Raw genomic sequence first — 27395 nt, forward strand, 5'->3', positions numbered from 1 at the left:
AATCATCAAAACTTTTTTTCTTTACTTCAAACAATAAAGAAACAACATTTTAAACATGATTAAAAAAAAAAAAAAAAACACATGCTTAATGTTCCAAAAAGGAAGAGTTGCGTACTATTCATCACTGCCTGTTCATTCCAGTAATGGGGTTTCTCATGGGAGGGTCTTTGCCCCTCAAGGGTGGAGCATAAACTCATGACAAAGCAAAGCTGCAGAGGCAAATACACAATCATTTGGGAGCCAGAAACTTTTAATTTACAGAAATACCCCATGACATTCACAGCTGGGCCATACAAAGTTTATCTGGCCCTGGCACAGAGAAGCTAAACAATAAATAATCACAGTGCAGCAGCTCTGAACTGGCTTGTCCTGCTTATGATACCGTAGTCTTACATACTGCAAAGTGTTCCAATACACATTAACCATACAAACCCTGAAAGCAAGAAAAGAAATAGGACTAGCACTCCTCTATGGGAGTTACATAAAACCGCCATACAAGACCGCGTCTCTGATGTACCAGCCTGGTAAGCATACATAGCAGGAACATTCATGCTGCCATTGCTTCAGCTGTGCTCTCCACCAGAACTTCATGTGGTGACTATTGGTCAGGTCTCATGTGCTGGAGCCTAGGGGAACAGAAGAATTTAGTCAGTGTCTTTACTCTGGCCATAAATTCACTGCAAGTAAAGCTGCACAAGAAAATAGTGGTTACTAATAAATGAATGCAGAGACGTGTGATCTGGATCTAACATTAAAGTGGTGTGCCTCCATCCCAATATGCATACAAAAACAGAAAAGCCACCGAAGTGGCTACATTTGCCCAGGGGGACTTTATATGAGGCACCACACTTATATTTATAAAGACAAAGTAGAATTACATACTATAAAAATTGAATGATTTTATTGCACAAATAGCAAAAATTACATTTATAAATTGACCCATGAGACATGTTGGACTGATCCAATAAAGCAATGATAAATTACCAATATAAGCATACACATGAAAATCATAATAAAACCCTGCATCTTAATGCACTCTACGTGTTTCTCAAAGTATGATTCGCTTATTCAGGAGTGGATGCATGTCATGCGTCTAAAAAGTAAAACAGTAGTATAAGTATTGTATATATATATTATAGGTATCTAGACTGTATCAATATCATGGGTATTGAGTCAAACATTGGACAATGAACTATCAAAGCTCTATACTCACTGAATCAGTCTGCTCAGGACAAAAACTGGAGAATGCAGTCGCAGGGAAGTCTGACCCGGGAGCCGTGGGGGGGGGGGGGGGGGGACCAATGAGCGAAGGGATGATGAGGAACGCAGAGCAAGTGATACTGATCTTCCCCTATTTTTTCCCCCTCCTATCTACACCCAAACACAGGTTCTATACACTGCATCACTTGCTCTGCGTTCCTCATCATCCCTTCGCTCATTGGTCCCCCCCATGGCTCCCGGCTCAGACTTCACAGCCGACTGCATTCTCCAGTTTTTGTCCTGAGCAGACTGATTCAGTGAGTATAGAGCTTTGATAGTTCATTGTCCAATGTTTGACTCAATACCCATGATATTGATACAGTCTAGATACCTATAAAATATAATATATATACACGTTACTTATACTACGGTTTTACTTTTTAGATGCATGACATGCATCCTCTCCTGAAGAAGCAAATCATACTTCGCGAAACGCGTAGAGTGCATTAAGATGCAGGGTTTTATTATGATTTTCATGTGTATGCTTATATTGGTAATTTATCATTGCTTTATTGGATCAGTCCAACATGTCTCATGGGTCAATTTATAAATGTAATTGTTGCTATTTGTGCAATAAAATCATTCAATTTTTATAGTATGCAATTCTACTTTGTCTTTATAAATATAAGTGTGGTGCCTCATATAAAGTCCCCCCCCGGGCAAATGTAGCCACTTCAGTGGCTTTTCTGTTTTTGGTTACTAATAAAAGACAAATAAGCAAAACTAATTAAATCTGAAATTTAGGTATAGCAATTTTTGCAGTTGCATTGGTTCAGCTGGGCCAATCCAAGTAGGTTTGTGCCATACCTGTATGAATTCCACGGAAGCTGGAAACCACTGACACCGCTAGTTACTGGGGCCAGTGGCTGCCATGCTGCAGTGAATGCAGGAGGTTGCTCGCTCAGCCCAGACATCATTCAGGGAAGACTTTACATTTTCTTAATGAATACAAAGTGTTCTCTGACTGGACAAGGTGCAAAGGTGAGACAGTGCTGTCACAATTTCCACCTCATCCAAGCAAAGAACACTTTGCATACAGCTATTGCTATACTTTCAGCCCTCTGATACAGGACCTTAAGGTCTTACAGTGCACTGCAGGCACGTTGCCCACCCATCCTCTCCTCTTGTCCAATCACAGAAGGAAGGCTTTGTTTTATGTGAATCCATTTACAAAATACAAATCAGCCTTCTGTGAATGAATAGCGGAGGGCAGTCAGTCACACAAGCCGCATCTCACTTGTCAGCCCCAGGAGTAGAACAATGGCTATACTTGTGTAATTGTAAATACATCCACCAGGTGGCATATACCTTAAAGTAGTACGGAATTAAAGAAATACATTCCAGGTGCATCAATACAAAATGTGTTAAATGTCTTAGTTTGTTTTTTGCTAAAGCAGCCACAGCCCGAGCAGAAAAGCCTTCCCCTTGTAAAGCATATTGCCCACCCTTGCTCTCTGTGTGGAATTGGTGGTCTCTCTGCAGAGGTATTTGCTCTGCACTGCTTCCACACAGAGCAAGGGACATTTAGGCTCCATGTACACGGGACGTTGTTAAAAGTCCCTTTGAATGCTGGAATTTTTAGGACGTTTGAAACGTCCGTTCAGTCGCGTTTGTACCCGCGTTTAGCGGGCGTTTAAGGGAGTTTAGGGGCGTTTGCGTTTAGAACCGTTCCTAGAGGTCAAAAAAATTATTCCCCTTTAAAATGGAAAAACGTGAACGCTAAACGCGGGTCATCGCGTTCGGATGCGTTCGGACGCGTTCAGACGCGTTCGGACGAGTTTGTGCGTTTGAAACGCCGGGAAACACACGTTCGAACGCAAATAATTGCGTTCTAAAAAAAGTCCCTGAACGCAACTGCCTGCAAATGACTGCAAACGACCTGGTGTACATGGACAGATAAGATAAAATGTAGATGGGTTCAGGGGCTTCTGAAAAAAACGCCCAACTGCTCCTAAACGGCCATTTCCAGCGTCCCGTGTACATGGAGCCTAACTGTGGCATGCGGGCAAGGGACAGGCTTTTCTACTCAGGCTCTGGTTGCTTTTTAAAAGTGTGAAACTCGGTTTTGTTTTGATGCACCAGGAATGTATTTTACTAATTTCAACTAATAGTTCAGTTCGGCTTTAAAGTGAATCAGTTGGTCATTTTAAAAACTTTTCAAAGTAAAAGGCCTAGCCAACTGTTTTCCTCTGTTTCACAGGGTGGCTCTAGTCTGAATTCACTTTGCATAAAAACATGCGCTAAATTTGGCTGCACATGTGTGAGTTTTGTGGCACATGACTAGGGAAACCTATGCATGTTTGAGAGTTGAGCTTTGCGCATTTCTACCATGTGTTTTGCAGAAATTCTCATGCATTGATTTGCAGCATTTGTGGTACCATTAATGAATGGCACCGCAAGCTTGACACTTGTTTTTTTGCGAGTTTTAAAAACACATGCAAAAATTGCACAATTTTGAGCATATTTATGAAGCCTCAGAGGTCATGAAAGTCACTCTTATGAGATCGAGTGATCGTTGGAAGTGCTAAGCCCAAAGCTAATAGCGATTATTAAAGACGACTGGATACTGGTATCCACTGGCCACCAGTGTTTACTACACAACTCTACATTGTGCAACTCATTCATAAAATGCAAGCCACTAGGTGGAGCCTGAAGTGTCTGCACCACTGTCTTTATAAATGTATCTCCCCCCCCCCCCCCCCCCATTTTTCTAACTTTAGTTTTCTATTTAAATGGGCCCAATAATGGCAAAGAAACGAAATCAGCGCATAGGTGTTTTAGGCTAACAAGCATAATAGCAAACATTGCTATTGTTAATTACCGTTAGAGAGGACCTTTAAAGATAATGAATACATTCATTATTACATACACTGATAATATTTAGGTTAATGGTTTGGGAACATTGCTCCTCTATGCATGGATGTCATTGAAGCAGCCATTTTTGATCATTACATATGCAGGCCACTGTGCCTTCTTACAAAAAAAAAAAAAAAAAAAGGAAGGAGGGAAGCACATATCTAGCGCACTTAAAGCGGTAGTATCCCGCTTTTTGACACTTTTACCTACAGGTAAGCCTATAATAAGGCTTACCTGTAGGTATAATATCTCCTAAACCGGCACGGTTTAGGAGATATTTGCAGTGCATGCAGCCGCTCACGCGAGCGGCGCATGCGCTCTGAAGCTCCGGGGGGACCTTCAGTTTTCCTAGCCGGCAGCTTCCTAGCCGGAAAATCACTCCCGCGGGCAATCACAGAGCTGGAGCCGCCGAACCCGGAAGAGACGCTTCCGGATCATGGCGGCGCCCGCAGCGATGTCCGGGGGTCCGCGTCGGGGCTTCGTTCTAAGGTAAGTAATGCATAATGAGCTAGTATGCGATGCATACTAGCTCATTATGGCTTTGTCTTGCAGGTTTTTTTTTTTTTTTTTCATTTTCGGGTTTACAACCGCTTTAAAAACTTTATTAAGCAGAAATAAAGAATAAAAAGATCAGTCTCATATCGAGTCTCACCTAGATCAGAAAGATTATCTTCTATGGTGGCTATGCTCCACCTAAATTGTGGCTTTTATACAGAGCCCGTTTACAACATAAAATATGTGAGTGCATTTTTTATTTTTTCAATAAAGTGTTTAAACTGCACTAGATATGCTCTTTCCTTCTCTTCCTTTTTGGTTTTGAAAGCTCTGGGGAATTGCCTTGTACTGTTGGGGGAAGTTCCAGGAGATTTGGTTAAATTGGTACATTTACAAGGACAACATTCAATGGACAATTATACAACAGGACTTATTTGTCCTTGGATAATCCAGATACTATATATAGATTTTCTGGTCATTACATTGCCTTCTTCCTAGAAGTGTAACAGTGATTAAGCTTTACTGTTCCTCAGATTAAATTATAAAATACATTTTTTACTCCATTTTAGCAGAGCTGCTTATTTGAAAGTCTGATACAGGGAAAATCTACAGATCTGAAAATGGAAAAGAATCCTCAAAATATGATACAGCAAACAATATAAACACCCTAATAAATCCTTCTATGTGTGCTGTGCCCATCGTGAAGGGTTTCCACCATCCCTGCACTGACTTCACATCTGTGTACATTCTGCTGTGACACCACCATCCCTTTGCCAAGTTCCTGCATATAAACAGGCTGAGCCTGTATGAAGAGTCCCCACTATCCCTGAGTGCACAGCTCTGCACATCTGCTGTGACAATATGATGGGTTCCCACCATCTGTGTAGGGTTCTTGGCTCTGCATACCTTCTGTACCTATTATGAGGTTTTTCCCCACCATCCTTTTGCCAAGCTTGGAGTCTATACACCTGCTGTGTCCATTATGAGAGGTTCCCACCATACCTGTGCTGAGTACCCGGGTCTGCACACCTTTGGTGCCCATTATGAAGACTTCCTAGGTGTGCACACCTTTGGTGCCCATTATGAAGAGTTCCTGGGTGTGCACACCTGCTGTGCCAATATGAGGGGTTCCCAACATCCCCAATGGATTTTTAATTTTCTAATATAGATAAAGCGGCATATTTGAAACCCCACAAGTTTATTACAAGTCCAAGGTGGGCAGGGAAAGAATAAGGTCCTATGGCAATGTCCTACCACAGAGGTTCGGAGGCCAACAGGCATTCCAGCCTATAAGACACCACTTTTCTATTGTTAAATTCTATCTAAAGCCAAAATCTTTTTTTTTTTTCTCCTTAGAAGAGGAGGAGATTTCCCTTCACTTCCTGTTCCACAGTAAACAAGAAATCTCTACAAAAGTGAGGGAAAGATTTTCTCTCCATTTCTGTGACTACTCAAAAATTTGATTTCCCATATCCTTCTGCTTTACATATACACTGCTCAAAAAAATTAAAGGAACACTTTGAAAACACATCATGTGTAATGTGTTAGGAACTAAAGGATGTCACATCGTTTGATGGAAATGAAAATTTCAACCTACAGGAGGGCTGAATTCCAAGAATCACAAAAATCAAAGTAAAAAAAATGATGCAGCAGGCTAGGTCTATTTTTCTGACATTTCATTGCAGCAACTCAAAATGGTACTCCGTAGTTTGCATGGCCCCCACATGCTTGTACAGTATGTCTGACAACGTCGAGGCATGCTCCTAATAAGATGGCAAATGTGTCCTTGGGTATTTCCTCCCAGATCTGGACCAGGGCATCACTGAGCTCCTTAACAGACTGAGGTGCAACCTGGCGGCGTCAAATAGACTGAAACATCGTGTTCTATTGGATTTAGGTCAAGCGAGTGTGGGGATCAGTCAATGGTATTAATTCCTTCATCCTCCAGGAACTGGATGCATACTCTCACCACATGAGGTCAGGCATTGTCGTGCACCAGGAGGAACTCAGGACCCACAGCACCAGCATTGTCAGTAGGTCCAAGGATTTCATACCAATACCTAATGGCAGTTAGGGTGCTATTGTCTAGCCTGTCCCTCCATGTATGTGGCTCTCCAGACCATCACTGATCCACCACCAAACTGGTCATGCTGAAAAATGTTACAGGCAGCATAGTGTTCTCCACAGCTTCTCCAGACTCCTTCACATCTGTCACATGTGCTCAGGGTGAACCTGCTCTCATCTGTGAAAAAAACAAGGCACCAGTGGTGGATTTGCCAATTCTGGTGTTGAATGAAAATGCCAATCCAGCTTCACGGTGCCAGGCAGTTAGCACAGGGACCACTAGAAGATGTCTGGCCCTTTGACCACCCTCATGAAGTCGGTTTCTGATTGTTTGGCTAGAGACATTCACACCAGTGGCCTGTTGGGAGGTCATTTTGTAGGGCTCTGGCAGTGCTCATCCTGTTCCTCTTTGCACAAAGGAGAATATACCGGTCCTGCTAAAGGACCTTCTACAGCCCTGTCCAGCCATCTTCAACTAATTGTCTCTCAGCATGTCTCAAGAGCATGGAGGATATTCCAGGAGACAGGCAGAGCCAGCCTTCTAGCAATGGCACATATTGATGTGCCATCCTGGAGGAGTTGGACTGCCTGTGCAACCTTTACAGGATCCAGCTATTGCCTCATGCTACCAGTAGTGACAATGACCCTCACCAAATGCAAAACTAGTGAAAAACAGTCAGAAAAGAGGAGTAGGGAAAAAAAAAAAAGTAAATGGCCTCCACCTGTAAAACCATTCCTGTTTTGGAGGTCATCCCATCTAGTGCACCTGTTAATTTCATTAACATCAAAGCAGCTGAAACTGATTAACAACCCCCTCTGCTACTTAACTGACTAGATCAATATCCCAGGAGCTTAATTGACTTAAAGCTATACTCCGAATTCAAAAGTGTGCCTTTAATTTTTTTGAGTAGTGTACATTATTTTTAACTTTCCTACACTGGACTCTGACATTAAAGAGAATATATTGCTTTCTGCCTTTATAGCAAGTTGTGATAGGGAAACTTTAAAAAAAATTAGACTGATACAATCTTTTACGTGGATTAAAAGAAGCACTTGTGAAATTTTCAAAATGTTTTAATTCTAGAACAAAACAACTTAGCATTTGGATGTTTTTTTCCCCAAGAATACTTTCTTTCAAAAGAAAGAATTAAAAAAAAAAAAAAAAAAAAAAAGACAAAAAGTGAAGGTTTATTTACGCCCTCTCTTTGCAGGACGTGGCCTTGTGTCACTGGAGTAGTTTAATGCTGGAGTGTGTCCTTTTCTGGCTCTGGTAGAGTAGCGATACTGCGTAGGGGGAGGTGACAGGGTGGTGATAGTAGCTATAGATGGGCTTCCAAGAGCCGTATCCTCCAGAGATGTTGGCGATGATCCCCTATGCATGTCCAAAAGATCACGTAGCTCTCTTTGGCTGGCGTTCTGCTGAATTGCCAAAATTTGCAAGCTGGTGGCTAGTTTAGCAATATTGGCGTTCATCTGGCTCAACAACTGGTTTCGGTCGGTCTCCACCTTTTGCATTTTTCGGAACACGGAATTGTTTTTGTGAATACCCATCGTCAGCTGACACAAGTCTAGGTGCAGTGTGTTCATCTTTGTCATGATCCCCTTCCGTAATCCCTCCTGGATGTCAATAAAACTCTTGAGATGCTCCTCAATTGTCCATGCATTAGGCACTGCTGGTGGTAGACCTTGGTCCTCTTTAGAAGGTTGAATATTTGGAGACAGGGGCGTCTGGGTACAGTTTGTCCAGTCTGGCTCAATAATCTGGTCACTTATCTCCAGTGATTTGCTAGAAAGATGAGAAGTGGTGGCTTTGCACGAGTGCTCTGTCTGTCCACGACAGTCTGTCTTCACCGTTTCTGCAAAGGATACTGCTGGAATTTCATACCTGGGTCGACCAACCATTTCCTCTTCAGAGTGCAACTCCTGACCGCATGAAAACCCTAAAAACAGCAACGCCAAGATATTAGAATTTTGTTATTTGGTTTCTGAGACAGACAATGCAGGGGTTCAAACACACAACAGTCCCTGTTTTCAGTGACAAGAGCCAAAATAAAAAAGTACAATCTACTGACAATATTACACCCAATGTTCTGAGGCAAGTTCATTTCAATTGAGGACATGAAAACTGATTTAAGAAGGGATGAGAAATAAAACAACTTTGTGTCGAGCCAGGATTTTAAGGCCCCCATTCACACCTAGTGCTAGCATTCATTTCAATAGGCTGCCCTACACAAGGCAAAGTAGCACAAGAAGATTTTTGCTGCCTTAAATTTTGCTGCTTTTATGGTGCTTTTTCCATGGAACTGCTTGCCGCATTTGTGGTGCCATTAACAATGAATAGCACCACATACACGAAACCTGTTTTTTAGCACGTTTTCTAAAAATGTGCAAATACTGTACACATGATTTTGAATGAGTTTGACAAACGTGCTGGTGTGTGTGAAGCCTTACAATTTTTCAATGCCTTCATCTCATCTAAAAAAGGGGGAGGTACAAACAGAATATACACATCTTCATAAAATTACGCTGAAACTAGAATCCATTACTGTCCATATCTAGGGTTCAAGGATAACCCGCTAAACGATTATGATGGACTCAAGCTCCTGGTTAGGAAAATGTATAAATTAACTTTTATTTCTTTATTGTGCTACATCCAATAAAAACTGTTCCCCCAGCATGCCATACACTACTATAGTACAAACACAGGCATGAAACATGCAACTTGACCCTTTCAAAAAGACACAATTTGAATGAATTGTGCGTATTTAATGGCCTGATAATAGCAAGGGACGGAGTTCAAGCATCTCAATACCCTTTGATACTTCAGCAAGTTTGGCACAGCTGACCAAATCACCCTAAGATGGGTTTTGTAGTATTCATGGCACAGAATGGCAGAGCTGTAAATTCTGGTGAAGTATTAATTCAGAAGTGCCTAAGAGATTTAGGGAATTAGTAAAAAATTAAATTTGTCATCAGCCATACAAACCTGAAATATCCCTTTTCACGTGGAGATGACTTTGTACTGCAGCGTTGGGTACACTGGTACTATCAAATGTTATCTGGTTTTAGATGTGTGGTATACAGCAGAAAACACAGAAGAAAGGACCAGAGTTCCACAATATTATGTAATATCCAACAGCTAATCCTAATCCAACAAGGATTTCAATTTAAAAAGGTAACCAGTAATGTTCTACAAGCCAAAACATCATGAAGGTTCCCTTGTTTTTATCCAGTAGCAGACCGCTCTATTATCCATTCTCTTCTTAAGATTAGAACTTCAGTTATCACTTTGCTTGCAACAGCCTTTCCTAGGAATCCAAAACTCCTACAGACTGTAGCTGGTAATTTCAGGATTTCCATGCGTATCTTCCTCTCCGTCCATTCTATTTTCAGCTCCTGAAGTTGCACAAGACCTTGTCAGAGCCTTCGTTTGGAAAACAAGCAGATTACAGCTTTGTTTGGACATCACTGATATGTGATCTATCATTACAATGTAGAAGTGATGGGCCAAAGGGCATGTTGATGCAAGATGTCCCAAAAACAACCCCACAGTAACAAGAACATCTGTGTTGGATGATTAAGCCATTTGAGATCAACATCCTGGGTTTCTCATAAAATGGGATTCCAAATATTGTTCCTTTGTTAATATTAGTTGTGCCCTCGATTTTAGACAACTTTGTACAAATCACAACTGCATTAATAAAAAAAGAATCATGAATTCCCAGGACGGGTGCCGTGTGTGGTGTAGCAAAAAGGCGTTTATAGCAGAGTTGGTCAGGTGAGCTCAGCCTGGACGATCTAGAAGGGCCCCTGCACAGTTTGCAATGGAGTCCGTGAACATGCAACTAGCTGGAAACTAGCTGGAAAGCTGCAGTCCAGCCTTGAATTAGGAAATATAAAAAGGAACATGTCCAGAATTGCAGATTACAGGCTACTAGGAGCTGCAATGATCCTTATTTAAAAAAACGAACGCACGGCCTCCTCTCTCTACAAACACAGATCTACAGAACTAGTTCACATTCCAACATTACAAATCAGTAAAAAAAGATGCTATGTACACTTATAGGGTTTGGGTACCTTAATCTCATATCCCTCTCCACACATCACATTTTTAAATACAAATACTTATTCGAAATAAAGACTTCCGATATGGACTAATAAACCTGCTGCTGACTGACCCCCACCTATGCCCGGAAAAGGACCTACATACTGTAATCTGAACCCTGTAAAAGCGGCAAGTATCTAGACCAACCATAAACAATTATTTGCTATCCTGGGCACATGTCCCAAGCTCAAAACAAAGGGCATTTGCATATCGTCATGTGACCACAGGATGTAATGCCATCAAGAATTAGCACAAGAAGCCAGTTAAATCTGGCCCAAGCTGAGCTATACTGGACTGAAATTCTGAATTTAGCACCATTTGAATTTGCAACCTTCTCTTGCTCTTCCAAAGGATTAGGTCTAAGCTTTAACTATCAAAAGTGCCACTACTATTTTTGTCTATGAAGTGGTGACTTTATATGTTACTATGGAACTGTGTGATCGGTACTTCTCACACCGGTTTTCAGCACTGTATAGTGCCAAAGAAGGCAATGGTGCAGTATTACACAAGAAAGGAACACATGGGGAGGGCAATCCACTGAACAATACAAACATTTCCAAGCACACTTATCAGATAGTCTGCACAAAGACCAAGTCTAAATGTCACTTTGGGTAAAAAAAAAAAAAAAAATTATATATATTTTTTTTTGCATAAACTAGCAAGTATTTGTGAAGCCACAATGCTGTCAAGGCTGCTCTTTCTAGTTATACATTATTCTAATCAGCTGCCATTTTTGCTTTGTTGGATTTGGTACAGATACATACTAGGACATTTTAGTTGCATCGAGCAAGTCTGGGCTTCTGAGTGGTGTTATACCTTTAACAGGGGGACAGGGATATCTCCAGGTAACATTTATTGGTAAATGAGTCCTATGTTGGGGAACTCCGTTATAGGAGTGAAGGAGCGCACTTTGAAGAGGTGCTTTGGCACAGACGTGTGTCCCAACATATAGTTTTTGTTTTGGGTAGGTGTGCTGGGGATTTTTTATTTCTTTTGCATTGTGATGTACTACAAATGGTTAATAGTAACAAATTAAAAGAATATTGAGTGCTTCTTTATATTCAACCAGTTTACTTTTTTTTTTTTTTTTTTGTAGGAGGTTTCTTAAAATTACATTTCTGTTACAAAAATATAGCATCAGTTAGTATGTAGAGTAAATGCAGATTAATATCCTTAGAGTAATGCAAAATTTGTTACACATGCAATTTCAAATAAAACACCCTGGACTAAAGGCATTACCCAAGTGCATACAAATCCTTACAAATAAAGGTTCTTAAAAAATGTTTTATGATATGAGTGGTAAAATTGTAATAACTGTACAGTATAAAGAGCCCCCAATCAGCACTTTTAGGAATGCATGCTATTTTTCCTTAGTACAGATGTATACAGGTCAACAGAATATGTACAAGTATGCAAAAATCACCTTATGTGGTATAACCAAAGGAACCAAGAAGAGGATAAAGCAAGAAGGAGGAAGGGAGATTATATAGTTTTCTGATCTCTCCTGCTATCCTGGTTCAAAGTTAACTCCAAATACCTAGAGAGTTTATGGATAGATAGAGAATCCTGGTATCTGGGGTGCTTCCTATGCGTCCGTTGAGATGGTCTATGATCAACTTATTACAATAGCGGCCATGCCTTTGCTGTGTATTTTATAATGATTTTCTGTCTTGGCTGTGAGATTTCATTAAACTCCCTACTTACATTAGGAGAAAGGTTTCAGAAGGAAGGAGAGCGCTACAGTGCCAATGTTAGTTCAGTAGATTTTTTTTATTGTACATAATGAGAAAAGATGCATTTTGGGGATCTAAGTTAGAACCCTCCTAATAAGGGCTAGGAAATACAATTCCATGGAATTCTAATGTCCCTATTTGAAGAGTTCCTCTTACTTTTTTGGGGACAACCCACAAATTCAGGCTTTGCTTTTACTTCTTATTGTGAATGGTAAACCAGATGAATAGAGAGGGTGAATCTCACACAAATGACAACAAAAGTTTTTAGTGCTATAAATGGATACTCACAAAGTAGCAACTGATAAAAGCCAATAAGGGTCCTTTGACACGGCGGTGTATCCGACGAGGTCCGTTCTGCTCAGCAGGGGATCGATCCGTCGATCCCCGCTGAGCAGGCAGATGACAACTCCATCTCTGCTCTGTGTGCAGAGACGGAGCTGTCAGATTCTCCGCTGTCCTCTATAGGGAGAGAAAACGAGAACGGACCACCTGGCTGTTCTCATGCGATCCGATCCTCCAGACGGATGGAAAATAGGGTTTCCATCCGTTGGTTTGTTTTGTAGCATTTACTTTAAATTACCCCATCTGAGGAGGGCTGCATCCTTCAGGTGGATTTGCGGTTGTTCAATTTGCATCCAAACTACACAGAGGAGCTCTTAGCACCGGAGCAATATCATTTGCTCATATTCAGCCAAATGCTTCAGAACTCGAAGCACACTGCGAAAGCAACCAAAGAGTTTTTTAAGGGAAAGAAGTGGAATGTTATGCAATGGCCAAGTCAATCACCTGACCTGAATCCGATTGAGCATGCATTTCACTTGCTTAAGACAAAACTGAAGGGAAAATGCCCCAAGAACAAGCAGGAACTGAAGACAGTTGCAGTAGAGGCCTTGCAGAGCATCACCAGGGATGAAACCCAGCGTCTGGTGATGTCTATGCGTTCCAGACTTCAGGCTGTAATTGACTGCAAAGGATTTGCAACCAAGTATTAAAAAGTGAAAGTTTGATTTATGATGGTAATCTGTCCCATTACTTTTGGTCCCTTTAAAAAGTGGGAGGCACATATACAAACTGTTGTAATTCCTACACCGTTCACCTGATTTGGATGTAAATACCCTCAAATTAAAGCTGACATTCTGCAGTTAAAGCACATCTTGTTTGTTTCATTTCAAATTCATTGTGGTGGTGTATAGAGCCAAAAAGAATAGAATTGTGTCTATTTCCCAATATTTATAGACCGGACTGTATCTACTCAGATCACCAATGTTGATAGTATATTATGTTCTTTTATTTCTCAGGCCAAATAAAAGGAAAGTTCTGAAATGTGGCTTCTTTTGTCATGTACAATAAAATGGGATTTTTTTTTACTTACCGTAAAATCAATTTCTTGGAGTTTGACAGACACAGCGCTCCATGAATCATAACTAGTGGGTTATATTGCCTCCTCCAGGAGTAGGACTAGGCAGAACAAAAAACACAGAGCTACTCGAATGGGCCATCCTCAGCTTTTTGTATACCCCCCCTCTCTGCTCTAGGTAAGCAGTTTAGTAGCAAGCAGTGTTAAAAGTATCAGAACTCCATAGAGGGGTGGGTGCTGTGTCTGTCGAACTCAGAGAAATGGATTTTACAGTAAGTACAAAAATCAAATTTTCACTTTCGTTCATCGACGGACACAGCGCTCCATAACTAGTGGGATGTTTAAAAGCAGTGCCAAAAGGAAAATGAGGGGTGGGCAAAATAACCCAAGACTAAACATAAGAGCCCTTAATTGGGTCACAGGAGCCCTGTCTGAAAAATAAAGGTTTAAAGAAAAAAACACACCTCTAGAGGGAACAGCCCCCGTTAAACAGCAGCCTGCAAAACTCTGTGGCCAAAAGAAGCATCCGCAGATGCCAAAGTATCTACCTTATAGAATTTTGTGACAGTATGCACCGACGACCAAGTGGCTGCCTTGCAAACTTGCGATATTGAAGCCTGATGACGGAAGGCTCAAGAAGCACTCAGCGACCAAGTAGAATGCCCCATGACAAGGAAAGGTGGAACCTGACCTTTAATGGAATAGGCCTGAGACACCGCCTCTGTCTGATCCATCTGGAGATGGTAGCTGAAGAAGCTGCCAGCCTTTTTCTTGGTCCATCTGTAACCATAAAAAGAGTCTGACCTCCGAAAAGACTCAGTAGCTGCCAGATACACCCGAATTGCATGAACCACATTCAAGGTATGCAAAGCAAATTCCTTGGGATGAGCCAGCTTGGGACACAAGGAAGGCAACACAATATCCTCATTCAAATGGAAGTCAGAGACAACTTTGGGCAGGAATGATGGACAGGGACGAGGAACCACGTTATCCCTATGGACCACTAAATGGGGACTGCGACAGAATAATGCTGCATATTCTGATACCCTACTGGACGAGGTAATAGCTACCAAGAAAGTCACCTTCTGGGATAATGTAGGCAAGGGAATCTCCCAAATATTCTCAAATGGGGGTTTCTGGAGAGCCGAAATTTAAAATTTAAATCCCATGGCGGCAAAAGAGACCATACAGGTGGAGCCACATGTCGAACCCCCTGAATGAAGGTAAAAACTAAAGTGTGTGGCTAGGGGGTCGCTGAAAGAAGATTGCTGGGGCAGACACCTGCCCCTTGATGGTACTCAAGGCCAATTTCTGATCAACGCCCTGTTTGAAGAAAGGTTAAGATCCGAGCCACAGAAAAGGATCGAGGATGAGCACCAATCGACTAACACCAAGAAATGTACGCTTTCCACGTATGATGGTATATCTTGCTGGAAGACAGCTTCCTCGCCTTTACCATAGGGATCACTGATCTAGACAGACCCCTATCCCTCAGTACCTGGATTTCAATAGCTAAACCATTAAAACCAACAACTGTAAAGCAGAATGGTAGATCAGCTCTTGGGATAACTGGTCTTCTCTGAGAGGAAGCCTCCAAGGGACGTTTACAGCTACCAGGATGATTGGAAGATCCTCGCTCTTGATTCCTCGCAGGAACTGCGGAAGAAGCCTTAGCTGAGGATGTTACTGGCCTTACCGGGGGCTCTTGGACACCTGCGGCGTCTGTCAGAGGACCCGTGACCTCGTCACGAACTTCGGTATCTTCCTGTGGAGCCGAACCTGCTAAAGGAGCTGCATGTAAGACTGTGCAAAAAGAATTGTCTTGAAGGTGGATACCACCAGACTCCGTTCTCTCTCCCATTTTGCATACAGGTTCTATCTGCATGACAGCAGTGAATCAGGATCTGTGGTCCCTGAAGATTGTGCAGAGGAAGGACCACCCTGGTCAGAAATAGAATAAGACCTAGGTATATCAATTCCCTGGACAGGGATAGGGGGGACCCTTAGGTGATTCAGACATCACCTGACCCTCTGCAGGAATTAAATCCGCACAAGGAGACTCGGGACATAAAAAACCTGAACACGAACAAGCTTTCTGGGTACCCCCAAAAGAAACATTTTGTGGATCTCCTAGACCAAGGGTGTCAAACTGGTGGCCCTCCAGCTGTTTCGGAACTACAAGTTCCATCATGCCATTGCCTGTGGGAGTCATGCTTGTAACTGTCAGCCTTGAAATGCCTCATGGGACTTGTAGTTCTGCAACATCTGGCGGGCCGCTAGTTTGACACCTGTGTCCTAGACGCTCACCAAAGAAGTTCACAGGGCCGTAAACCAGCGAAGATGTCCCCCCACCCCAATAATGGGTGAGGGCAGACCTTCATGCTGAAGGAGTCTTGTTTGCTCGTCAAGGGAAGCTAGCTCTAGGCTTACCAGACCAAGGTTGCTTGGAACATCCCGGGGACAATTTAAAGGATCCATTTCCCTTATTCTCCGTCCCAGAAGCAAGAAATACATTTTCTATTGGCTGAGAAGGAGGGCCCCCTTCTGCGGCGAGGCTCCTTCCCTTTCCTTGACTGTGGCAGGAAGGTACTCTTCGCCCCAGGGCAGATCAATTAGAGCTTTCTTAGGGGATCCGTCTGCAGACCAATTCTTAAGCCACAGCACATGCCTAATCACCACCGCTGAAACAGAAAGTTTGGACACAGGAGCTGTATCCAAAGCTGCGTCACAAATCAACATAAGCAGCGGGGATCTGCTCACCCCCCCCCCAGGCCCTGGTGCAAAAGCTTGGCCCATTCAGTTGGGGTCTAAGACACCAGGGCTGAGGCAAAGACCGGACGCAATACTGAACCAGACATAGTAAACATGCTGCGTGCCACAGCCTCCGCTATGTTGTCAGCCAGGTCCTTAAAGGACGGGGATTCCTCCACTGGGATCATGGTGGTTTTATTCAACCTGGAAACAGGAGGGTCCACCACTAGTGAACTAGCCCACTTTTTAAAAAGGGACTCCTCAAAAGGGTAATGTACAGCAAAACGTTTGGGGACCACATTTTGGTTGTTCCCATTCCTTACAGGAAAACCTGTCAACATAAGGCACATAAGGAAACACCTTTGAAATACGATGCGACTTATGCGTACCAAACAACACAGCCACGTCCAGGGCTACATCAGCCGCATCCTCCATTTTTAAAGTCTCACGCACTGCAATAATAGGTGTGTCTACCAGCGGCTTTTCATTCGCTGCTGCAACCATTGAGGAATCATCCTCACTATCGGATGGATCCGAGGGTTTGATATTAAGTACCCCTGGACAGGCCACGTCCACGGCAGCATCCAGCTCAGAATCAGATGAGATAGATTGAGCAGGGAAATGGGTGGGGGGGTTGGGGGTATGATGGACGCTTCCTCTTGGGCCTTTTCTCACACGCCACTTCCACCCGGGACACTAAGGACTGCAGGACCGCCATCAGTGCAACCATGGGAAACTGGGGTTCCAAGGGACTTTCCACCTCCATGAGGGGGTCAGTGGGGGAGATGTGACCCGGAGGCTTCATAGGGAAAGGAAGACCTTGCAGTACAAAAAAAAACACTAAAGGATCCCCTCAGCCTATCAGCAGAGAGAGAGATAACCGGGACCCCCAAAGACTCAGCCTACCGACCAGAGGAGCGTCGAAAATTCGAACCCAGCATCATGAAAGCTATCCCTGCTCATATTTGTCCTGGGCAAAGGAAGAGGAAACTAAGGAGGAAGGAGGAACTTCGGAATCCCCACGAGGCTTTAGTTGTCTCCAACATCTCGTAGAGTAAGGGAAAATGGCCCCCGTGACATCACCTGGATTCACAAACATGGCCGCCCACCGGAGACCAGCCAGACTAAGGGAAAATGGCCCCTGTGACATCTGGCTACACAAACATGGCTGCCAACCAGAGACCAACCAGACTAAAGGGGAAAATGGCCATCATCAGCTACAAACACTGAAGCATGCTGCCAGGACCTTTCCTGCACCCTCTGCAACGAGACATCCCCTGAAGGTAGGACACACGTTTAGGGGAGACTCGGCTGTGCACGCTGCACCAGTCTCTGCACTGGGACCCCCTGCACTATACCCACATTGCAAACAGCAGGGCATGCACCTAGGAGTCTCCTATACTGGGACCCCTCCAGACTACCAGGGTGGGACACACACTATCCCAGGACCCTTACAGAGTGGGGATAGTGGGGGGGAGACCCCAGGGGTCTCTGCTGCATTCTCTGCCTTGGGACTCCCACCAGACTCTAGGTCCAGACAGGGGGGAATGGGAGTGGGGGAAGCCCAGCTCAGTGAGGCATTTAAGGATGGGAGGAGGGAACCTGCAGGCAAGTACGACCGTCTCTGGAGGTTACCCGGGTCCACTCCAAGAAGACCACCAAAAAGGGGAGAGGGGGACTGTACTTACCTTTCAATGGTGCGGGTAACACTCCAGACAGAACTCCTCGCCACCGAAGTAGGGAAGCGGTCGGCCAAGGGACGGCTGTGACTTAGACCCAAGCCCGGTCATATGCGACCCTGCGAGACGTTTAACTCGCGGGCCAGCCTCTGTCCATAAGGCTATTTCGTGGCCGACCTAGCGCATAGCTGCGGTCTGCACGCGTTTGCTGGCTGGGCTGGGGGGGGGGGGGGGACCACTCGGTCTAGATTATCCAGCCCATCGCCCAGCTTGGCAGTTGATTGTAGATCTCCCGAGAGAAAAAACAAAAAAGATGTAAGGAAGGAGAAATTTGCTAGGACCAGAGATCCCAGCCGGGAGCCTAGGTCCTTACTCATGAATAGACAGATTAAAACTGATTACCTAGAGCAGAGAGGGGGTTATATACCAGCTAAGGATGGCACAGGGACATAGCCAGGTGTTCCTGGAGGAGGCAATATAACCCACTAGTTATAATTTATGGAGCGCTGTGTCCGTTGAACGAAAGAGAAAGATATACTAGATGTGCGCAGTGCGCAACCTTTCCACATATCTTTGCGAAATGCGCAACCTTTCTACATATCTTTGCGAAATGCGCAACCTTTCTACATATCAAACAACTCTGTGGATCCCTGAGGATACTCCAGTTGAAAGAGCTGCCTCCTGACTTTGAATCTCAAGTTCTACCCTTCAACACATTTATGATCCCTACTCACATTAAGCTCCATTGCTGCTCAGCAACTGCTGTGAAGTTGTTCCTCCACAGGGAGAGTTTAATACTAGTTCTCATACAACCCTGATGAAGGGGGGAGTGGTGTTGCCCCTGAACTGTGCTGGCTATTTTTATATGATTTTTTTTTCCAACAATTACAATTATCCTAGACTCTTATCTGATTTTGGTTGATGCACCTTTCTGTATTTCTATAGTTTTAGATACTCACATTAAGTCCAAGATTTATTGGGGAATATTTTGTACTGGTGCCCCGGAATGACTCAATAGCAGGGCACACAATATATTGCACATGGAACAGTGACATTCAGAAGTCTACAGGCAGCACAGTGAGTGACACTGACACAAGGGGGGGGGGGGGGGGTTAAATTACTAAAACTTGAGTGCAAAATCTGGTGCAGCTCTACGTAGAAACAAATCAGCCTCCGGGTTTTATTGTCTAAGCTTAATAGAATAAAAAGTTAGAAGCCGATTGGCTACAATGCACAGCTACACCAGGTTCTGAGTGCTCCAGTTTTAGTGAATCTCCCTCATAAAATCTTTGCTAGGGATAGCAAGGCATTGTACAATAACAAGCAGTCACCTATGAGCATCCCCCTCTCACTCCCTACCTTTATTTGGACTATCTAGTAAGCTTGGCCCATTCTTCAAAGGCAATTCTCTTATCAAACCTGTCACACAGAGGAGAGAAACAGAGTCAGCATTCATAGACAACACCAAATACTTTTAACCATATGTGGAGGTGTAAGAGTGGCAAAAAAAATAACATATGGAGACATTGACCAATAAAAACTGGTGTACTGTTATTTTCTTTCTTATTTTTGATCATCAGTCTGTTGTATTAAAGTGGTAGTAAACTCTCAATCAATACTTTTGCCCATGATAACCCCTGTGACAGAACTTACATGTCACTGTAATTTATAGTGTCCCAGTATAGTGTTTAGTGAAGGGACATCACTGGCGCATGTACATTTTGTCCCCCATTCATGGTATGCTCAGTGTGTTGTCAGTCAAAACATCCTGTTGCCGTGTCTCCATCATCAGCACTCGTGGCATAGCATTGCAATATCGCAAGATTGCTGACCCATTGAGGATTTTATGAAAAATCATATGTGACTAGCTACGTCACAGGATTTGTGAACAATGGGAGCAGGGAGAACACTTACATGTGTATTCTTAGTTCAATCTTATTTTATTGAAAAAATATAAAGAGAGATTTACAAGGAGTGAGAAGGAGGATAAGGTCATATCAGCATACACAGGTCCAGTTGAACATGTAGGGTTGCAAAATCTCAGCAATGACACTTATTATTGATATGCAGTAGTAACAAATCACATCAGTGTAAGTGGGGGGTGGTCAGAGACCCTGGGGTCAGCACGGCTCCCCCCTCGTTACAAATCACAGACACGAGTCATGTGTATTCTTATTAGATATGTGGAGCAATGTTTTGCGACGGCATTGTTAAAAGAAAAAAGGCTTGGTTAATATTTACTGCACATGTGCAAGATTCTGACTACAAGAGAGAGGAAGAGTGCAAGTTCAGCAGAGGATGGAATCAGGAGGCAACTGCAAGTATGGCGTCGGCTTCATAAGCCAGAGCAGATAAATAAGAAACCAAGCTGCAGACAGTAAGAACGATGCCATAATGCTAATTTGCAATCCTGTGTGCTTAGAAATGTTATACATAGTGGACTTATGATTGCTGGGGATTGTGGTTTTAGAGATTACTACCGCATTAAAAGCAATAAGTATTGGACAGGAAAAATATGAATGGATTATAACATTGTTGCTTGAATACTTTATTTGAATTTTTTTTTTTTTTTATGTGGAGCCCTGCGGAAGAGAGCCGACTTAGACCCTGAAACTATTACTACAAATATTAATGAAAAAGAAAAGAAATGGATCTGACTGTCGCTTGGGTGCTTTTAACTAAATTTGCCTACCTAAAATATTTGTTTTTTTATTTTTCATTTATTTCGACACAGAAGGCTTTTATTTGGTCATTTGAATTTACACCTCAGTGGTGTTTTTTTCCATTTCAGAAAAATGATATACACACATACATACATAGATACATACATACACACATATATTAAAATATATTTTATATATATATATATATATATATATATATATATATATATATATATACACATTTAAACACTATAAATGGGCAGTGACCCCAGAACAAGGGAGCAGGGCTCCCAATAACATCAGCACTGCAAGATATATTTTATATATATATATATATATATATATATATATATATATATATATATATATATATATATATATATATATATATCTATATCTATCTATCTATCTATATATATATATATATATATATATAATAGAATGTTTGTAAGAACTTACTGTAAAATTATTTTCTCCAAGTCCTCTGACAGACGCAGCCCTTCCAAGTTTCATCACTATTTGGTAATGGCGCCCTCTGCAGGAGCAGGCTAGGCAGTGAAACTTCATTAAAAAACTTTCACTAGACACAGGCTGTCCCTTCAAACATTACCCCCAGACACATAGAGCTTACTAATCAGTTTCGTAGCAAGCACTACAGGAAGACAACAAACCCCAAAATAGAGGGGCGGGGGCTGCGTCTGTCAGAGGACTCAGAGAAAATAATTTCACGGTAAGTTCTAACAAAAATTCTATTTTCTCTTATGTCCTCTGACAGACGCAGCCCTTTCAAGTTTCATCACTATTGAGATGTCCCAAAGAAGTGCAGGTGTGAGGGGTGGGAAGAGACGCAACCAACAAAATGGCAAAGTGTCAACAATGCCAGGAAAAAACTTAGCCAACAGGGCAACAGAAGCTCAACCAACAGGAGCTAACCCCAGAACAAAAATTCACCCCAAGAAGAGAAAACATGTCTCTTCAACAAACTGCAGCTTGTAAAACTTTGCGGCCAAAAGGAAGCATCGGAAGATGCCATCACGTCAATCTTGTAGAATTTTGTAAAGGTGTGCACAGACGACCAGGTCGCCCCTTTGCACACCTGAGCCACAGAAGCCTGATGGCGAAAAGCCCAAGAGGCACCCATAGCTCTAGTAGAATGAGCCCTCACAGGGAAAGGATGCACCTGACCCTTTAGTGAATAGGCCTGAACAATAGTCTGTCTGATCCATTTGGAAATGGTTGCAGCGGACACAGCCAAACCCTTCAGAGGTCCCTTGGGAAGGACAAACAGGGAATCAGACTTCTGAAAAGATTCCGTGGCCGACAGGTAAATCCTGATAGCCCGAACCACATCCAATGAATTCAAAGCAAATTCCTTGGGATGCTTGGGCTTCACACAAAGCAAAGGCAAAACGATATCCTCATTGAGATGGAAGACAGACACCACCTTAGGAAGAAAAGACTTGCTGGGTCACAGAACAACCAGATAAGGCGAATGGCAGGACAGAGCAGCCAATTCAGACACTCTGCACGCACAGGTGATAGCCACCAGAAAGGCAACCTTCTGGGTCAACAAAGGCAGAGCGAGGTCTCTGATATTTTCAAAGGGCGGTCGTTGCAAAACGGACAAAACCATATTCAAATCCCACAGAGGCAAAGGAGCCCCCTGCAGAGGAGCCAGAGGACTCACCCCTCGAATAAAGGTGTGAATCAGGGAATTAGTCGCCAAGGGACGCTGGAAGAAAATGGCCAAGGTCGACACTGGACCTTTAATCATGCCCAACGCCAAACGCTGTTCCACACCTTCCTGCAATAAAAGCCAACACCCTCGCCACCAAAATGTACGCCTTCCATGATAAATCTTCCTGGGAGGTAGCCTTCCGAGCTCTCAGCAAGGTCGGAATTACTGTATCGGAGAGACCTCTGTCTCTCAACACCTGGCCTACAACCGTCAGGCCGTTAAGGCCAGAGACCATAAAGCAGGATGGAAGATTGAGACAGCAGATCTTCTCTCAGGAGGTAGCCGCCAGGGAGGCTCGACAACCATCTTTATGAGGTCTGCATACCAAGACCGATGAGGCCAGTCCGGGGCCACCAGAAACACCTGCACCTGTTCCAACGCCAACCTGCGGAGGAACCTGCACAACAGTTGAATCAGGGGAAAGGCAGAATTCAGCCAATACCGGTGCCATGGCACCACCAATGCGTTTGTGGCGTCGGCCAGAGGATCTCGAGTCCTGGCCACTAACCTTTCCACCTTTTTGTTGAGACGAGACGCAAACAGATTCACGTCGGAGTCCCCCACCGGGCACACAGGAGACCAAACACCTCCGGATGCAGGGACCATTCCCCCTGATCCAAGGACAGACGACAGATATTCCGCCTGCCAAGTCTCCACTCCCGGAATGTGAACAGCGGAGATAGCTGGAACATGTGCCTTGGCCCAAGACAGAATCTCGGCCACTTCCTTGGCCACCTGGGCACTCCTGGTGCCCCCTTGGCCCTTGGTGATTGATGGAAGCCACAGCCGGGGCATTGTCGGTATGAACCCGAACCGGGCGGCCACGCAACCGAGTCACTCAATGGAGCAGGCAGAGTTTGATTGCCCTGAGCTCCAGAACATTGATCGGCAAGGAGGATTCCTCCGTCGACCACGTTCCTTGGGCACAATGAGTGTCCAGTACTCCACCACAGCCCATCAGGCTGGCATCCCTGGTGATCACCGTCCACAACAGGGGCAGAAAAGACTTGCCCTGCTTCAGAGCGGGTGACAGAAGTCACCACGATAGCTCCGACCTCGTGAGATGGCTGAGACATACCATCCTGTCCCAAGGACTGCGGATCCTTGTTCCATTTGGCAAGGATCTCCGCTTGTAGAGGCCTTGTGTGAAACTGGGCAAACGGGATCGCCTCGAAAGCCGACACCATCAGCCCCAGGGACCTCATGCAGTTCCGCAGGGAGGAGAGATCGTTGTCCCTGAGGGACCTGATCTCGCCCTGCAAAGTCTGAAGCTCTTCCTCTGGGAGAAAAAAACTTTTGCTTGGGCAGAGTCCAGGACCATGCCCAGGTAGCTAAGACGGATGACGGGGTCAATGGAAGTTGGTCCACCCGAACTCCTGGAGTGTCTGAACCGTGACCGTCAGATCGTCTGACAGAGTGGCACACGAGCTCGCCCTCAACAAGAGATCGTCCAGATAACGAGGACCGCAATCCCCCTCTTGCATAGCAGAGCCAGCACCGGAGCCAAAAACCTTGGTGAAGACCCTGGGAGCCAAAGCTAGACCAAAGGGTAATGCTACAAATTGAAAATGCTCCTCTGCCACTTCGAAGCTGAGATACCGCTGATGACCTTCGTAGCTAGGGATGTGCAGATACCACCACTGACTGGATGGATTCCATCCGCAACTTCTGCTTCCACACAAAGCGGTTCAGAGATTAGAGGTCCAGAATCGGACGTACCTTGCCCTCCTTCCTGGGCACCGTGAACAGGTGTAAATAAAACCCACAAAATCTGTCCCGCTGAGGAACCGGGACAATAACGCTGTGAGCAAAAAGATCTTACACTGTCCCCTTGAGATCCGTTAAACGATCCGGAGACAGATGGAGATTTGATGGAAAGAACCTGTCTGCTGGATGAGATCGAAATTTCGATCTTGTACCCTGAACGAATCAGTTTGTGAACCCATTTGTCCTGAATTAGAGACTTCCAGAGTTCCCGAAAGTAACGCAGACGTAACCCCACTCCTGAAATGGGTGAGGGCCTCTCTTCATGTGAAGAAGACTGAGCCGCAGCACCGGACTGACCAGCCTTGGGCTTACCTGACCAAGACTTCTTATTACCGCCGCAGGCTTTAAAGGATTTTTTTTTCTCCTGCGCCCCTGAGGCACGAAAAAGCGCCAGGTGAGCCTTGAAGGAAGGACCCCTCTGCTTTACCCTTCGTGGATTGGGGTAGAAGGGTACTCTTACCCCCTGTGAGACCCTTGACAATCTCCTCCAAGGAGTCCCCAAAAAGACGTTCCCCCAAATAGGGGAGATCAGACACGGTCTTCTTAGAGGCATGGTCTGCCGACCAGCTCTTAAGCCACACCATGCGGCGGAGTGCAATCCCCACCGCAGAAAGTCTTGCGACCAGAGGAGCTTCGTCCAGGGCCACATCACACAGATACACCATGGCCTATGCCATTCGGTCCCTGAGCTCAATGAGAGTCGGCGGAACCGACCAGCCAGCAGGTTGCTCTTAAGCATCTTGATCTATTCAGTAACTGTCTGAGAAACTAGCATGGAAGCGAACACAGGCTTGAGGAACGAGCCCGCCACCAAGTACATGTGGCGGGAAAGTGACTCCACGCGTCTGTCCATCGGGTCTTTAAACACCGGGGAGTCCTCCACGGACATCACCGTGGATTTATTTAACCTGGAAACAGTGTGGTCCAACTTAGGGGACACCCGAAAAAATAAATGTTTATTTACCCATACATTGGGTTCAGATAGTAAAAGCAGAGTACACTATCACTGGTGGTCAGCGGTGCAGGCTGCGCGTCCTCCTCGCGGAATAACGAGCTGGCTTCCGGCTTGCGTTCCACCTACGTGACGTGATGACCCTATGCGGTCCAAACTGACGCGTTTCGTCCCTTCCGGTGATGTCCCCAATGTATGGGTAAATAAACATTTGAATCCTTACAATATTACACTATTTGGAGCCTTCTTTTTCCTTCCCCACTATATTGGGTCATCATACCCCGGAACCTAGAGGAGCCGTTACCAGCCCATGGGATCTCAAAAAAAGGGGAATCTATTCTGGCCCAGGGGGCCGTCAAAGCCTGAATGGTCCTAATGCCATACGGCAGATAAGACCCACTAGATCTGGTAAGTGATCCAATTTATTCACCCACTTGGAACAAGAAATCGATGTTATAGCCAACCAAGCCAGAGCACTTGCACCTTCGAATTGTGAAGACTCACTTTTCACTAAAGACTTCATTTTTGAGCACAAAAGTCACCGTTTACTTTGGATTGTCTCCTCATTGCTGAATTTAAACTTTATATGTCATACACTAAGTCACCTATGCACTTTATGGCACATGTTTAATTATTTAATTATTTATTGAGAAACCTTGATCATTTTTATGTAATTTTTATCCATTTGATATATATTGGAATATTTATGTTTTATACTTGTACCTATCACAGAGATTGACAGGGATACTGCCCTATATCAGCTTTTCAACCAGCAAGCGCTGTATTTGGCCTTTTTAAAAAGACCATTCATCTGTCAGCTTACTCTCATTATACAGCAGCTGCTTTATCCACAACATTTTTTCACAATTTATTTTGATTAACTCATAGGCACATAGGTTGGTTTTATACTATCATACACCTTATCCTTGGCGCATGGAATATACTTTGTATATATTTTTTACTAACCCTCAGGGAGGGCAGTGTCCGTGGCAACCACATCAGGCTCTGAATCAGAAAAGAGGGCATCGGCATTTTTTGAATAGGAACTTGTGAAATGACAAGATCAACTTTAGACACAAAAGCTTCAATGGCTGCAGATAAAGATGCTAGGGAAGGTGATCCGGAGTTCCCGGATGCACACACCAGATCAGTGGGAAAATTGCCATTCTAGGACTCCATTTTGGCAATGATATAAAAAAGGAGCGCTGGCCCTTTAAATCCGCGATGGCAGCCCGCGATCCTGCGCTGCCGCTGGAGTCCCCTTTTAATAAGTAGGTAAACTGATTAAAGCAAATGTTCAGAGAAAAATGCCCCAAAAGACTAAAAAACCCTGTACTGTGCCTGAGAGAGGACAAACCGCTCTTCACGCTTCTCTGCAGTCAGTGAAAAAATGGCAGGAGGAAGTGACCTAACGTCACTAGAGGCCAAAGTGCCCTGAGCTACACAAACATGGTGCCAATAGAAAGTATAGGGGAAGCAGGGATAATGGCCGCCACCCTCACAATGCGGCTTGCCCACATCCAAGATGGCAACGGGAAACGGTGCCAAAAGCATACAGCAATGCAAAAAATGACTGCTGCCCTCATACTGATGCAGCCAGGCTTGCCCACACCCAAAATGGCGGCCGAAAACGGTGCCCACCATCAGGAGCCCAGGGACCCTGGCCACCGCGGGAATCCACTACAGGAAGCCCCCCAGGACAAGGTAGGGGCCATCCACCCCCCCACGCAGTAGACACCACTAGAGCGCCCCCCTATGGAGCAGGGAGGCAGGATCCGTTCAGACCGGCCAGGGGGGAGCTCACAGAGACCGCAGCTCTGACATCCCCAGGACAGGGCCCACATCACCCCCCACAGAGGTACTGTCCCAAGGACACGGGGGGTAGCATCACTCACCATACCATGGACCGCGGGCTCCGCTCCGATACAGCTCGCCTCCCACTCTGAGTAGGGGTGCCGTCAGCCAAGGGGGGACG

General features: G+C 44.4%; 1 protein-coding gene across 6 annotated transcripts in view; it reads right to left on the bottom strand.

Moving 5' to 3' along the window:
• Positions 1-226: 226 nt before the first annotated feature.
• FAM118B (family with sequence similarity 118 member B) overlaps positions 227-27395 on the bottom strand; it is a 126858-nt gene continuing 99689 nt past the window's right edge. For all 6 annotated transcript variants that reach the window (XM_082274277.1, XM_082274275.1, XM_082274274.1 and 3 more), the window contains 3 exons: positions 19660-19719; positions 7872-8615; positions 227-626 (listed from right to left, as the gene is read on the bottom strand). In XM_082274277.1, coding sequence (XP_082130403.1) covers positions 613-626; positions 7872-8615; positions 19660-19719 — 818 coding nt within the window. In that variant the 3' untranslated portion in view covers positions 227-612. The remainder of the gene's footprint in view (positions 627-7871; positions 8616-19659; positions 19720-27395) is intronic.

Source organism: Pelophylax lessonae (assembly GCF_965119305.1).
Source record: "Pelophylax lessonae genome assembly, chromosome: 12".
NCBI lineage: Eukaryota > Metazoa > Chordata > Amphibia > Anura > Ranidae > Pelophylax > Pelophylax lessonae.